The following is a 14,337-nucleotide window of genomic DNA, read 5'->3' as shown; positions in this document are numbered from 1 at the left end:
GCTGAGCAACATTTAACAGGGGACTGAAATTTGAAAACTAGAAAGGTTGCAAAAGTGTTAGTTTAGTACCTCCTCTTTCTTTCTGCCAATAATAAACGTTTTTCTTGTTCAGAGCATGAAATGGGCATTTAGGCAGTATGGAAATTCTTGATTGTGAGGGTTTTTCTAATTTTTTAAGAAGAAATAGCTGCATTTATGTGGTTCAAATCCAACTAAAGCATGAATTAGATAACTAAAAAATCAGGAAACTGTGCAACAAAGCAGAATAGCAGTAAAGTTCCAAGCATGACACTAAAGTCATTATGTCTGAGAGACAATCATAAAAGGAGATAAAACTTTAGGATTTTGGGGATAGCCTAGCGGCACATAACTCCATGCAAGATCAGTCTTTAATGGAGAGCACTTCTGAAGAAATTATTTGTGCCTCATTATTGATGCCTGACAGTTTATTAGCAAATAGTGCTTTTGCATCTGATTTGGAATCCCCAGGTACAAAGTAGGGTAACTTTAAAAGTGTTTTGAAAGAGCCATTCCTGTATCTCTTGAAGAGATTTTCTATTAAAGGAGCAATCAGATTGGTACATGTAACTGTGAGGAAGTTGAAAGCAAAAAGGTCCTTCTGCCAGTTATTTCAAATTTGTTATTAAATTTGATGCTGTGAAATGCCACTGTTGAGAAACATGAGTAGGAACTGTGTTACTTCTAAGTGCTCTGTATGCATCACTTTGGGGAACAGTTACTGCATGATGTAAATCCATTGATGTTAGTAGTTAGATGTGCACTGCAGTGAAAATCACCCATGTTACAATACTGGATGGTTTCACCAAATTATATATAGGAAAAAAAAAAACTTGTTCCTGTCAGCCTCGATCCATTAAAGTTGTTTATTCATTTGGCTATCTTTGGTGCTAGCTCTCAAAGAAATGCATGCATAAAGTGATATTCTGGATTGGAAGGGAGGCCTAGGAAGTCATAACCTGGTTTGCAGTTACAATCTCACACTTGGCTGTAAAGTTTTTGTCTTGAGATTGACAAGATGGCTATGACAACATTGCCTTCTCTATTCACAGGTGTTCCCTTTCCAAAGAACTTTCTCCAGATCTGTAAGAAGATACTCTGTCGGCTTTTTCGGGTGTTCGTTCATGTCTACATCCATCACTTTGACCGTATCATCCTTATGGGGGCTGAGGCCCACGTCAACACCTGCTACAAGCATTTTTATTATTTTGTGACAGAGCTCAACCTCATAGACCGCAAAGAACTAGAGCCTTTGGTAAGTATGGGGTCTGGGCAAAAGCTCTAGGAAATTTTCCTTCTCCTTTTACCAAGACTTTCTCATCCTTGTTGCAGTGAGTTTCCTCTAGGAACAAGGTTTTTCATCCAACACAGACAATTTAAAGGGATTAACTCTGCCTTTCTGCATTCTTTCTGCTGCAGTATTTGTGCAATCCTCAGTAGGCTCTGTAGAAAGAAAAAAGTGCAATGTATGTTGTGTGGAAAAAAATAAGGTGGAAAATCCTGGCATTTGAAAATAGAAGTTCATTGGTCTTTTGCTTCCTCCTTTACTATATACTTAGTATATAATTTTATTCAGTCTGTTTTCACTGGTCAGTAACAGCATGGCACTAAGTCATAGCAGTCACTTAAATGCGTGTAAAGGGAACAGTTATCTATATAAAGGTGAATTGTGAGGTTATTTAAGTCCTTAAGTAGGTGTTTGTGAAGGTATTGAGTGTGTTAGATCCAGAGCACACTCTGAATCTAAGTGAGATAGATGAAGTGAGACAGAGGTTCACATAATTAGCAGTGAACAAAACCAGACACTTCCTTGTGGACTGAAATAGATTAAAATTAAAATCATTGTTTTCAGAAGCAAGGACCCAGAAATGGAAATGTTTTTGCTGTTGCTTGCAAATGCAAATAAAAAAAATATATAAGCAGAGAAGGAAAAGTAAGGAACAATTCAGAAAGCAGTTCAAATCCTCACTGTGGGTGTCTAGCCAGCTTTAAAAGGGATTGGGGAGACATTTCCCCATAGGTTAGAGTTTGGACTATACTGTATCATACAACCTATTAGGAAGTTCTGGAATCACTGGCTTGTTTTTTGGGGGTTTTTTTTTGGAGGTTTGTTTTTTTGGTTTTTTTTTGGTTTTTTTGCACAGAATCACAGGACAGCTGAGGTTTTTTTTCTATACAGGAGAATTAATATGCTATATAAATATGTCCTAAGGGGTAGAAGGCAGCCCTGCTAAAGAGAGTTTTTCTGCCAGAGTAGTGATGCTAGGTTATCTTGTAGCTATTAAATACTGAAGTTAAATCATAAGCAAGATACAAATCACAATATCTCAGAGATAGGAATAGAGGTGATCTTAAGTTTATTACAAGAGCTTTAGAATACAGAGAGGACAAAGATGGTTGAATGCTACAGTTAGTGGGTATCAAAACCCCTGCATAAAGTTGACAGATAGGGACAGAGTGGTGCAGGAGGTTACTCAAGCCCAGCAACAGAGCAAGATGGGAATGTGCTCTAGTTGGTGTGTGCTTTTCTTGTTTTGTATTCCTCCCTTCACAAAATTATCCTTGGAATCATAGTATGATTATTAACTTTGCTGAGATTCACAATCTCCCAGATAAAAGTTTCACCTGCTTCCCTCTTCCTGTCCTTGAGTTGGGTGGGTGTGAGCAGTGTGGAAATGCAGAAAAAAAAAACATGCCTGTATTTTTCTCTTCAGCTGAGCAAGGAGAAGGGAGGGAATTGCCAAACAAATCAGGCATTACAAATAGTCTTGGGTAGTTGGTTGAGGACAACCTGTGGACTGCTGGGTTCACCATGACAGGAAATGAGCCTGCATTATTTCCCTTAATTAGAAAATGGGCCAAGAGATGATTAAAGAAACAGACTGCCACATGCTTTAATAAATGGGCAGACAACTGATTTATCAACATAACTTTAAGAAGGGAGAATAATTGGGGAGGTTGGCAGTAGATGAATCATAATATTAGTCTGCAGGACTTATGCTCTATGTTTAAAATAGATTTTATCAGACTTTTGCAACCCAGTGGAGCAGTCATAAAACCAAATGAAGAAATAATTCAAAGAGAATTCTCCCTCCCATGTGGGAGTTGCATAACTCGTCCTTTCTGCAGTCAAAGAGATGGTTATAGTTTAAAATGCTACATGTCATTTTCCCATACCCATCAGCAGGTCAATTTGCAAGATTCTTGAGTCTTTCATAGAGTTGTTTTATATGGGGACAAAAGAGGAAACTGACATAGTCACTGACCCCACAGGGCATCCTGAAGAAAAAACTCATGTCCAGTTGGTTTATTTAGGGAAAAAGATGTCTGAAAGCATATGATTTCTTCTTTGCAGCTAACAGACAGACAAGGCAGCACCATGAGAGCTCTCAGACCTTTAAAGTGTGCATCCATGGGGAGGCTATGGGGGGCTATTCTTAGCTTTAAGATGTGTTATTTGTTTCATGTTGTTTTCCTGTGTGGCTAGCTTTATTTCCCGCTGTCAGTAGTTCACCTTAATTCACTTCTGAGCCTCATCCAATGGCCAAAACACCATAGGAATGGGAGTGCCTATTACCTCCATCCCACCCTCACCCTTTGTAGGTGACAGCTTGTCAAAATTCAGACACAGCAACTAAATATACTTTTTAGTGAGAATCTGTACACAGCCGTCTCAGCACATAAATTTGTTGTTCAAACATTAGTACAACTATGCCAAGTATTGCCCCTCTACTTCTTTCCTGGGATCCCTTTTCTCTGACAATGTATTCTACAGTATGTAGGACTTCAGAAATATACCATATAACTTTATAAACACATCATGAGTAAAAACAATCTTGGTTCATGGAGTTTATTTAATTTATTGCGAGTTAACAAAACTTTTGATTACTGATCTGTGTATTACAATACTGTGTATTGAGGAGAAAAAAGGGAATTAAACAAAACAGTTGGCAAAGAAACACCTTTCTTCCCTGGGCTCTAATTCAGTATAAAACTTCTTCCTGCTTGCAGGTCTCCACTCACCTTGAGTTTGCTAGGTTACATCCAGATACTCCTAATCCCTTCAGGGAGGTGAGGAGCAATGCAGGAGACTGGGGAGGTCTCTTTTGCTTCTTGATTCTTACTTGTGTTCCTCCACTGCAACGTGGGTTTCCTGTGGGACACAGTCCCTCCACAGTGTCCCTGCTCTGCTGTGCTGGGACCCACAGTCCCTTCAGGGCTGTGTCTGCTCTGGCACATGGCCCTTCCTTCCAAAAATATGTCTCCAAGCACATCCCAACAGTGCCACCATTTGTCTTCTCCTCTTAACAGCTGCTGCTTTCTTAAATATCTGAGCAGAGGAACCATGTGCTTGTTTAGCAGAAGTTTTGGCACACAGTGGGTTTATTGCAGTGGTGTCAGGGGCAGATGGCAGTAGCTGGCTGGCACAGGGCAGTACATGACCTCCTGCCACCACAACCCACCCTGCTAGCCCCTGCCACCAAAACCCTCCCAGTAAGGCCCAGTACAAAGAAACCTCTTGTAAGTAAGTTCATAAGGGATCTCTTGGTTAAAGACTTAGTTTCTGTTTCCAATTTTATTTTAGGCTTTTTGCCTATCTCTGGGTAATAGGTCTCTTCATCAATCTTCTTATGTGACATATAAAAATATCTAGCATTTGACAGAAGTCTTATGAGCCTGAATTTAACAGTATTTGCAAAGTACTCTGGTGCCACAAAATAAGAGTTGTACCAAGAGAAGAGCTTGTTCCTAATTCTACATCCTACCTTCAGCAGCAAACTAGATCCTTGCCACATACAAAAGAAATGGGAAGACCAAAGCTTTCTGTGTTCCTTAACTTGGTGTTTGCTGATTTGCTTTGCTGTTTCTATAGGAGTTACACTGGTGGAAATGGGAAGGGAGCAAGCTTTTCCCGGCTGGGCACTGATGGGTCCATCTGTCAGAGGACGGGAAGGGCATTTTCAGCCACAGTCTTGCCAAGCTGGTGAAGAGGTTTTAAAACTAAGGAGGGGAACCTCAGTCAGTAGGAGGGGAACCTCAGTCCATCCCACTCCAACTAGTTTGATAGCAGTGCAAATCAGTTAGTTTCCCAGCGGATTCCTAAATAACTGGAAACTATTAATGGTAGCAAAATTTTGTTCAGAGGTCAGGGTAATAGATAGCAGAATACAGTAATCTGCGTCACTTATTCTTCTCAAGCTGTTTTTTTTAATAAATCATATCCTATGAAAACATTGAGCTTTTTCTCAAAGTAATTTTTTTAAACATTTTTTCATAGGAGCAGAAAGGAACAATTACATTTGAATGACAAAAAGTAGAGAAATATATTGCTTATATGCACAATTCTGCTTACTTTTGAAATGTTGGTTTCATTTAGATGCAGAGACTATCAGCCACAGTAGCAACTGGCTGGAATTTTGTCTGTAAGTGATGGCCATCAGTGGAGCTGAGTGTATAAAAATGGTGAAGTTCGTAATTGCCTCTATGAGTATGGACTTCCTCTGCAGGATAAACAAGGAAATTAGGATTTTCTTGCTTCATTATTCTCACTGTAAAAGCTTCCATTGGCTATGTGGTGTGATTGGTTTCTGAAAACATTTTCATCTGGTATTTGGAGCTGCCTAAAACATGACATGGAAGTCAAGATACCAAAGCAAGAAGCCTCTGTTTTCACATAAGTTCCACCAAGTCTTCTGTCTATTTCAGGATGTGCCATTAAGAGTAAAGTAGTCATACAGTACTCAGGTAAACACTTGAGAATTTCTGTTTTGTGCTTTTTGTTTTTCTAGGGTTACAGACCTCATAAATATCAGTCCCTCAGCTCTGTAAGTCTTGTTACTCTGCCTCTGTGCATGAGGCCAAAGTAGCTACTGGTATATGTCTAATTTATGTCTTTTCACTAAAAAATTAGCAGCTTTGTTGCATCTTTATCTATACCACAAAAGAATGTTTGCTTATCAGGCAATTCATTGCCAGAAATGCCGTAAATGTAGTAAAAATACTATAAACCTAACACTTCTGGCACTAATTTCATTCAGAACTCAGAGTGGAAAACTCAGCTGTAGCAGGTTTAGAAAAACATGGCAAAAACATTGGCATTTTGAGGTGTCTCAGATGAAGCACAGCTGTGTGAAACAGGTTGATTAGAAGAGACTTTTTATGCAGACAAAATTTTCAAGCATATATTTTAAAATAAAAGTATTCTTATTTTAATTCACTGGAGTTTTTCCCAAAATATCTATTTGTCCACTTAGCTATGTTTTTATGTTGATGCTGAAAATTAGAATTTAAACTTTCCAGTCCATATTCTTTGTATATCCACTTATAAACTTCATGAAAGCAGTGAATGCATCTACAAATCAGTAGAGTCTGAAATACAAATTATTTGCCAATCAGAAGAGGACAGTTTGAGATCAAGAGTACAGGAGAACTAATCTCATTATAGTTACTGTGTTCTTGTTGTCACTATCCTTTATAGCTACCCAGTTTTACTTTCATACTGCTGCTCATTGCCATCAAAGTACAGCCCTTCAGGTCTTTTCAAGGTGTCCTGTGTTACTGCACTTAGAAAAAGCAAGACAACAGTAATATTAAGACACTCTTTTAAAGATACCTCCAGCTGTTTATCCTTCCAGACTTCCCAGTGTGTTTGTGAGTGCTGCCAGGATGGCTTAAGCTTTGGGCAGGTAACCTGTAACTTTTAGTCTTGTTCAGACTTGTTCAGTCACTGCTGTCAACTAGAAAATAGGGGTTCATTTTTTCTTTCAGAAGTGCAAGAAAACCAACCAACCAACTCAAACAACCTAGTATTTCCTGCCCCCAGTCTAGTTACAGTGTTAATATCTAATAGGATTTTCTTTACATTGTACAAGCAGTGTGAATTTCTAAAAAATTGATCTGATCACTAACTAAAGAAACCAGTTATAGGTAAATGCCATCTTTTCCATGTTCTGCAGGAAATTAGAAGGCAATTGAGAATTCTAGGATTAAACATTGCTGCAAAACAGAATTCTCAACGCTGGTGCTCGAAGAAAGCAGAGAATTAAGGTGCACTGGATTTTCTGAATATATAATTTCTGGCACATTTTTAGCGACTATTTCTATTACATCAGCTGCTTTGCTTGTACTTGACTGAAGACAGAAGGACTTTCCTAGTGAGATTTTGGTTAACTGTTAAAAAAGTGCCTATGATCTCCTTTCTTTAACAGCACTTAACAGCTCCCTTCAATAGTCTAGCTAGTCATAAGGCAAATGTAAAGGCAGTATCCAGAAGAAATTTCAGAAAAGCTACTTTACTTAAGTATGGGTTTTCTTAATTTGGCCAGTACTTGTTGAGTGACTCTTAGTTTGATTGTGTGTTGGATTGAACTGTTAATATTCTCTCTAAACCTTCAAGAACCAGAAAACTGAGAAACAAGTCCACTTTTTCTAATTGTCCAAGGAAAAAAAAAATCTCATGTCACATGAACTTAGAAGTTCTGCAAAAGAAAAAAGAAATGAGGAAAGATGTATTTATTGTCCCATTTAATCAGATCTGTTTGTGTATAAAATAATCTATGCAAAATACCTACTATATGCAACAAAATTGTAGTTCATAGTAGAGAACTAACATGTCTCCTGATTAATGTTATGCAAAAATTTTGTGCGAAATATAATGTAGTGTTTGCTTATTCACTCTGCATCATTTCAGTGTAAAAAGTAACATATTTCAAGTCCATTTAATATGGTAAAGTACACTAAACCCAACTTTTATTTTATTGTTACAGAAGACAAAAACATGCAGAAGGTGAAAATACCTCCTTGGAATATGACAATTTTAAGCAAGTCAGTCATCCAAATGCATGTGCTTTGTATCTAGCTGGGTCTAGCTCTACTCACAGGAGTATTTGGCAGGGTAATTTCCTGATCTTGTTCCGGCTTGCAGTCAGTTGATAAAATACCTTTGTCATCAGTGATAAAGGGTTACATTTGCAGACAGGAGTATTATCTGTGTCCTGCAAACATCACCAAACAAATTCAGGAGGAACCAAATAGGATTACTGTCAGCCTGTCCTTAGGTTCAAAATAACTACCCTGAAGCCAAAGAGATTGTCTGAGAGATTAATTTAATGCTGTGCATCATGATAATTGAGACTCATTCAAGTGGAAGACATTGTGAAACCCAACAAAGGAAATAACTGAATGATCAATATACCCACTGGACAGCAATTACCAGTCTGTTGGGGTTTTTTTCAGTCAGGATACGGAGAGAGCAGTAATGGAAGAAGTGGAGGAATTTCTTTTTTAATAACTTTGGAGAACAATTTCTAAATTAACATTCAGGGTACAAGGTTCTAACTAAAACTTCCATTTAAAAGAAAAAGTTTGGTAGATTAATTTATTGTTACAATTCTGTTGTCAGTCTTCCCATCCTGATCAATCAGCTATCTGAATACAGATTAGTTGTGCAGCACAGGAACACAGACGTGGTGATCCAGTGCTATTCCATTGTAAACAGCTTCTTTTGTCATCAGGACACAAAGAACTTTGTCCACAGGTTAGTTATTTGTTAACTATTGAGAGGTTTGTGAAGAAAGCAGCAATAAAAAGCAGCAGGTGTCATAGCCATTTGTGCTTTGATGAACTGATCTTTCTCTTTTTCATCTGCTTATTCTACAGTTGTGATTTGAACTACAGAAGGACTCTGAACTGGCTGCACTGGTGCCTCTCTGTGTGCATATACCATTCCCTGTGGCTGTGGCTTGCATTTCTGTCCATGAGAGTAGGGAGGAGAAATGTGTGTCCCAGGGATGCTTGTGTTTGCCCAGCAGAGCCTCAGGTCAGGTGGGATTGGACTGTTATGAGTCCATAAACGGGGAGGCCTGTTTGTGTATTGCCTTTCTGCCCAGCACTGCCTCACAGGATGGTTGAATAGACTGTAAGTTCCTTACCTGTGAGACTGCAGTTAATGCTGGGCAATGTTTTTTGTTTGTGAGGTTTTTTTTTGTTTGGTTTGGGTTGGGTTTTTTTGGTTGCAGTATTTGGTTGCAGACATGAGCGGCTCCCTGTGGAGTCAGTAAGCTTGGCAAGTGTAATTGGCACGGTGCCCACTGCTGGCATGTCCTTCTCCTTTCCTTTTGGTCAGGTCTTCCAGGCTGATGGGTGCCTCCAGGCAAGGTATCCCTGCCCATCAGCAGGTAACGCTTTCTCTCTACCCACTTGTCTGTGAATACCCTTGTATATACATTTTAAAACCTCACTATGCTTAAAACAGTTGTCAAAGGGTTAAAAAGAGATGTTTCTACATCATCCTTAGGCTTGCTAAATAGCAGCAGGAGGAGCTGAGGAGAGGGAATATCAAGACATGCTTTGCTTCAATTTGGAGAACTGGAAGTGAGGATGAGACCCAGGCACTGAAGGAGGATTTGAGTCTTTAAAGTAACACTGGTTTTAGCGAAGGTCATTATTGCATTTATTATTTTTCCTATTATTACTTTATAGAATACTATTACTTACACTGTTTTTTCACTTCATCTACTTCCTTATTGGCTTTTGCACAGGAGGGGCCTCTGGCTTCTATTATATACTGGTACAAAGGTGATATTTGTTTGAAGGGTTTTTGCCTTGCGTTTTGGCAGCTATATATTACACTCACATAAGCATAGAAACACAGTTTTCTTTGATGAACATCATTTTTTATGGGAAATTCATTCTTCTTGTATTCCATTCAGATGCAATCAATATGTTAGCACAGGTAAATCTGTCACATTAAAAAGAGATTTTCTCAGCTACTTCCAGCTATGTCGCATTTTTTCCATTCTTCTCCTGCTGCATTTAAAGGTGAACTGAGGAGTAAAAATTGAAATGGTCAGGTATAGATTTATGTGCTGAATGTATCTGAAATTTATGTCGGAGCATTATGGAAGGGAGAGGGCCAGACATTGTTTAGATACAAATATTAATGACCTTTATAAATACTTATTTTTTCCCTTCATCTTTGAAATCAAGTTGGTATTCCCTGGAAAATGTTCAGGAATGTGTCCTTCCATGAATTCACAAATCCTAACAAATCAGATAGATTCTTGATGCTTACAGAGTGGCTTGTTACCATTAATTCCAGCAAGTAAGTAGGTACTTGAAGGACTTCATAAAGAATAGCAAATGTTTCTCTTTATGTTCCTTAGAAGTGAGTTCCATGTTAAATTCTCCTCAGTTACTAGTCTTGGGCATATCCAACACATAGAATGGGTCCAGGCTTCTGATTTGCATTTTGGATTTGAAAAACAGCTACTTCTGCCTTCATTTTTTTTGAGTTAACTGTGTAATACAGAATTGAGAGCAGGAGTAAGTCTGAATGCAGAATAATGCTCTGGAGAGTCTTGTAATTAATTTTCAAAAGGAAGTGCATCTGGTATCAAAAGTTCTGGAGTGGAGAGTTTCTGTTAACAAGCAAAAAAAAAAATTTGCAAGTTTTCAATATATTTTCAGTGCTCCTGTGTGCCTGTGTCTCTGTGTTTGACTTTCTGACTCCCTTGTCTGTCTAGCCTTTATATTTCATTCAAGATCCAGCTGGGATTGGGTATCACAGTACCCTAAGGCAAAGTGCATTTCCAGTCTTCCTGCCTTTTCAGAAGAGTCAGTTGATAGTTTTTTGTCATCTGCCGTGTTTGGGAAATACTCTTTTGTGCTTTTAATCAGTAACTGTTAGTCAAGAGCATTCTTCTCCACCTTTCCCAGTTTAAAATGAACACTGATGTTTCACAGAAGCACAAACCCAAGCAGACTCAGGAGACAGTGATAAACTTCCGTTAGCTTTTTATTAGACAGTGCTCCACCCAAGGCTATGCAGCAGCAGAGTAACTAAGGATCAGATCTTTCGTGAGGTTTGAGGGGGACTGTTCTGCCGAGTTGAGGGGGGGATGCGTGCTAAGTTCTCTGGTGCCCATCATAACCAGTGAGAGATATGCCAGCAGGCTCTGAGAAGAGGGGCAGTTAATTTTGAAAGGTAGGTATCTGTGAGGGGGCAGAGTCTGGCAAGTGGGAGCAGCTTGTTCAGTAACAGGCTCAGCAGCAGGCTCTGCAGCACCCAGCAGGCCTCATGCTGCTACCCAGCCAAGACTGGATACTAGGGGTGTGACCCTTCCTCACCTTCTCACCAGCATTTTGAGTGAAGCTAACTTTTTCTTTGCCAGCATCCAAATTGTATCAGTCTCTTGAGAAACTATTTCCAGATTGTTTTGTGAATTCCTCTAAGAAAATAACAAGTAGAAGTGGGTCACTCCCACAAAGCTTGCACCAGTTCACTATGACAGGAATCATGGGCTTTATCTGTTTTTTAAAGCACATCTAATTCACTGTCATTGGGTGAAATCAGTAAAAGCTCACATATATGCAGGCATGCACTGTGACTGTACTCGTGTGTGTGCCCTTCATTTACCACTAACAGTATACATCAATACAGAGAATGTTTCTGTGCATCAGTGATGTCAGTGTTTATTAAGGTTAAATGTTTTTCTGACTTTACAGTTTTGGGGTAATTTCCAATACTGTAGCCTAGCAGCCATTGGAAGAGAAGGCTTTGCAGGAGGGAAGTTACAGAGCCATTTGCAGCAATGTTCTCCTGACAGGGTGGAGATATAGGATCTAGGGAGAAGACTGTGGATGTAATAGTATAACCAAAAAAAGTTAGAAATTAAGGGAGAGAGAGGCTTTGGGAGAATTTGTATTACTATAAAAAATAAATTCTGCCTCTAGAGAGAAGTTAGAAATGGCATGATAGGTTCATGCTTCATGGCTGTCATAAAGGCCTCTTGTTTACATCTTATGCATAGATCATCTAAGTTCCTACTCTGCCCTTTTCCTGGACACATTTATCCATATCTAGACTCCTACCTCCAATGCTATTGCAGTTTGCCTCCCACTGTGTCTGAAGGAGGGTGCCCCAGTTTACAATGGCTCTGATACGGTCCACATTACTCCCTGGACTGTTTTTATAACAGGGCAAGATGATACAGTCTGACTGAAATCACTGTTCAGCAGAAGTTGCAGAAGGAAGTTGCAGTGTTTTACCTCACAGATCTATCAGCCTTGATTATAGGAAGTACACTACAAACATGCAGACACCGAATATGTGTAAAATTAGGGGCCAGCAAAGATAAAAACTGCCTTGAAATGCCTGGACACCTAATTAATCTTCAGTAGGAAGCTGTCCAACATTGTGCTGAATTTTATTTAGTTCTGCATTTGTGTTTGTTGCTCTAATGAAATAAACCTAATCCCAGCTATTTAAGGAAAAAAAAAAAAAAACAAACAAAAAACAAAACAAAGCAACTTCCCAAAAAAATCCACAAAAACATTTAAGGAGAAAAGGAGACAGACTTTTCCATTAACAGTCAGCTTTGTCATCTTTGACAAATTGGAGGAGAAGCCAGTCCTAGTTCAGTTTACTGTATATATCACTGTGGAGATCACATATTACTGTATAAACTCCTGTACTGATTACCATTGTCTTTATAATAAATGACAACATCCCATTCTGCTACATGCATGGCAACAAAATAAAATGTAATGCAAGATAAATATAGAAGAAAGAAAAACTAGTTAAAGATTCGGAAAAAGAGAAGAAAGTCCCATGATTATGTGTATGATTCTAGGTGGAAAAGTAATTTGTTAAACACAGAGTAAGATACAGTTACAAAATTGTCATGATGCTATTTGCATTAGATCTTAATGACCTGATAAATTATAAAAAAAAAAATTCAAGCAAGCTAAGAGATTTTTCAGACTTCTGATAACTTGGTAAATCTCAATTGATTTTCCAAGGTAAATGCTGTGTGGTCTGGTGTATGTGTATGGCTGTTAGTCAAATAATGCCTTTCCAGAAATCTGCTGACAAATATGAAGTTTTATAGAATAGGGCAGCCAGTTACTAGAGAGTTTGTATGAGAGTGTTTGTAAATCAGATCAAATAAAATCCTATGTGGATCCCAAGCCTCAGTTCCTAACGGAGTCTGTGAATGGTCCAAAACCCTATCCTGGAGATAAATGCCACAGCTCTGGTCAAGTCCTCAAGGTTTGTGTTCCCTTTGTGCCTGTGGGTAAAACAGCTAGGCACAGAAGATATATCTAGGACTCCTGTTGGCTGCAGGTTCAATGATAATGATTTGAATCCTTTTTCTTACATTAAATTAAAAGGTTTCTGGCATTTGCAGTTGATTTATTTCTTAGGGCAGGGGGATGCAGCACCATTTACCTGACATGGGTAGGGATTTATTACATTATTAAAGCTGTCAAAATGACAAAATGCTGTATTTTACATGCAGGTATGTTCATTGTCCTTGAAAGTGACAGAAAGGGGCAGAAACATGGTGCCATATAAAACCACATGAATTTGCAGAGTTGCAGAAATACTAACAGTGAAGAGGCCTGTGCACACTTTATCATAAATGCCATTTGTGTTTTTATTTCCTCTTCTTGTTTTACAGAAAGAGATGACAACCAGGATGTGTCACTAAAAACTACCCACTGAACAAAAGCAAAGTCCAATTTCCTTCTTACTGCAGAGTTCAAGAATATGACAGTCCTCATGGACTGAGCCTGCTTGTTCATCCCTGAAAGCAGGAAAGTTGGGAGCCACAGTTACTGTCACAAATGCTTCTCTCCAGTGTCAATGTTGTTAACCCTAAATATGCTGCTAGGAACCTCAACTGAGCAACATGTATTATTGAGAAAAAGAACTATATCAGTTCTAGCTCCTTTATCAGGGATAAGAACCTCTTCAGCCACAGACCATAGCAGACAGTGCCCCTGCTGCTAAAGCTTTACTGAAATTCAGGTCCTTGGGCTGACCTCCAGACCAGTTGTTTCGAAATGAAATCTGCAATTTTGCTTTCTTTTTATTTTGTCTCTTGGAATGTGCTTTCTTTCCTAAGTGCAACAGACTATTAAGAGGTTCTGGAATGAAAGAAGACAGCCTTTAATGCCCCCTACCCTGCTCCAGGCCACCCAAAGCTTGGCCACCATTCCCAAATGCTATCAAGCCTTGTGTTTCCAGGAAGACAGCCATGTCCTTCAGCTGAACAGACAGAGTATGCTTCATTGTGACTCATAATTTAATGACAATGGAAGGGTTTCTGATTTCAAATACATGAACAGGGATCCAGATATAGCTCTGCAGTGCTGGGGTATTTTCCTCAAATTCCTGCTGTGACTGACAGCAAATGTTCTCAGTATCTCTATATTACATTAAAAAAAAACAGCTACAGTCATCATTTTCCTGAAGTACCCAATGAAGTACACCAATCTGTCATGTAATTGCATATCCTTTTATCCCCTTAGGAA

General features: G+C 38.8%; 1 protein-coding gene across 1 annotated transcript in view; it reads left to right on the top strand.

The window, feature by feature from the left end:
* The window catches only part of MOB3B (MOB kinase activator 3B), a 43,539-nt gene extending 29,837 nt beyond the window's left edge, over nucleotides 1-13,702 (top strand). Inside the window, exons 2-3 of the mRNA XM_054285886.1 lie at nucleotides 1,071-1,273; nucleotides 13,482-13,702. Coding sequence (XP_054141861.1) covers nucleotides 1,071-1,273; nucleotides 13,482-13,511 — 233 coding nt within the window. The 3' untranslated portion in view covers nucleotides 13,512-13,702. The remainder of the gene's footprint in view (nucleotides 1-1,070; nucleotides 1,274-13,481) is intronic.
* The last annotated feature ends 635 nt before the right edge of the window (nucleotides 13,703-14,337 follow it).

Source organism: Melozone crissalis, unplaced genomic scaffold (genome assembly GCF_028551555.1).
Source record: "Melozone crissalis strain CALT ecotype California unplaced genomic scaffold, PUWL_Pcris_2 ptg000005l_1, whole genome shotgun sequence".
Taxonomy (NCBI): Eukaryota; Metazoa; Chordata; class Aves; order Passeriformes; family Passerellidae; genus Melozone; species Melozone crissalis.
The sequence above is the reverse complement of the archived record's forward strand: the minus strand, read 5'-3'. Positions and strand labels throughout refer to the sequence as shown.